This window comes from Melampsora larici-populina (assembly GCF_000204055.1).
Source record: "Melampsora larici-populina 98AG31 unplaced genomic scaffold MELLAscaffold_481, whole genome shotgun sequence".
NCBI classification, from domain to species: Eukaryota; Fungi; Basidiomycota; class Pucciniomycetes; order Pucciniales; family Melampsoraceae; genus Melampsora; species Melampsora laricis-populina.
This window is the reverse complement of record NW_006769173.1, coordinates 3,200-4,099: the sequence shown is the minus strand read 5'-3', so window position 1 is coordinate 4,099 and position 900 is coordinate 3,200. Positions and strand designations below refer to the sequence as shown.

The following is a 900-nucleotide window of genomic DNA, read 5'->3' as shown; positions in this document are numbered from 1 at the left end:
ATCATCCTGCTCAAACTGGTGCTTCTTGTCATCAATCTATTTCACTCCGGAAATTCTTATGGCTCCTCCAGATGTCAATCCGAAGTTATCGAATCATCTTAGTCCTAGTACATGTACCGAACCCAAATCTTATCCGACTCTTCAACCCAAACCGAGCTCAAAAACCCTCTTCTTCCCCGTCATCGAGACAGGTGAGTTGTTCATATACATCCTTCTATTGTATCACTTCTCTAATAAGTATTTGTTTTGATAATCCATTAGGTCATGCTACACCTGCTCCCCTTAGTGGATCATCCGATCTGCTTTCTCTCTTCAACGTCACTTACATGTACGATAAATTTGTTCGACCATATTTGAAACCGACAGACACAGTTGGAACAAATCTGGTCAATGTAACAAGTCATAGTGATTTGAAAGGAAAAGGAAAAGCAGATGTAGTTATCAATGGAAATGGACTACCATCAGGTGCATTAAGCTTTATAGAGTCTTATTGAGCAGATTTCGATTGGTCTATTTTTGGAAATCGTTTTTCTTTTTCCTATTGGTTTGATAGTTTGATGATCTCTAATCGGTTCATTCTTACTTTTTGGTTGAATCAAGTAGATAGTTCAATTCCAAAACGAATGAAAATGGAAAAATCTTATGGTCATTTTGTAGCTGATATTGGTGGTAAATCTTTTTTTTGGGTTTCTCATCATCTTGATTAACAAAACCAGAACATGAATTTTGAATTTTGAGTTGAATTTTTTTTTGTGAACTTCAATAGGACGAAATTCGATTAAAAAAGATCATCAACTTTCGACTTGGATTATGGATCCTAATTTTCAAGAATCATCTATACCTAATTTTTAAAACCTCCTTCAACTGAAACTTTAGCTCAAGCTTTTACTCTTCAGTCTG

General features: G+C 35.4%; 1 protein-coding gene across 1 annotated transcript in view; it reads left to right on the top strand.

Annotated features, from left to right (window-relative positions):
- Window positions 1-58: 58 nt before the first annotated feature.
- MELLADRAFT_118739 (uncharacterized protein) overlaps window positions 59-900 on the top strand; it is a gene marked incomplete at both ends in the record, with an annotated part of 1,583 nt that continues 741 nt past the window's right edge. The window contains 4 exons of the mRNA XM_007419757.1: window positions 59-191; window positions 262-465; window positions 604-669; window positions 767-900. Of these exons, the coding sequence (XP_007419819.1) occupies window positions 59-191; window positions 262-465; window positions 604-669; window positions 767-852 (489 nt within the window). The remainder of the gene's footprint in view (window positions 192-261; window positions 466-603; window positions 670-766) is intronic.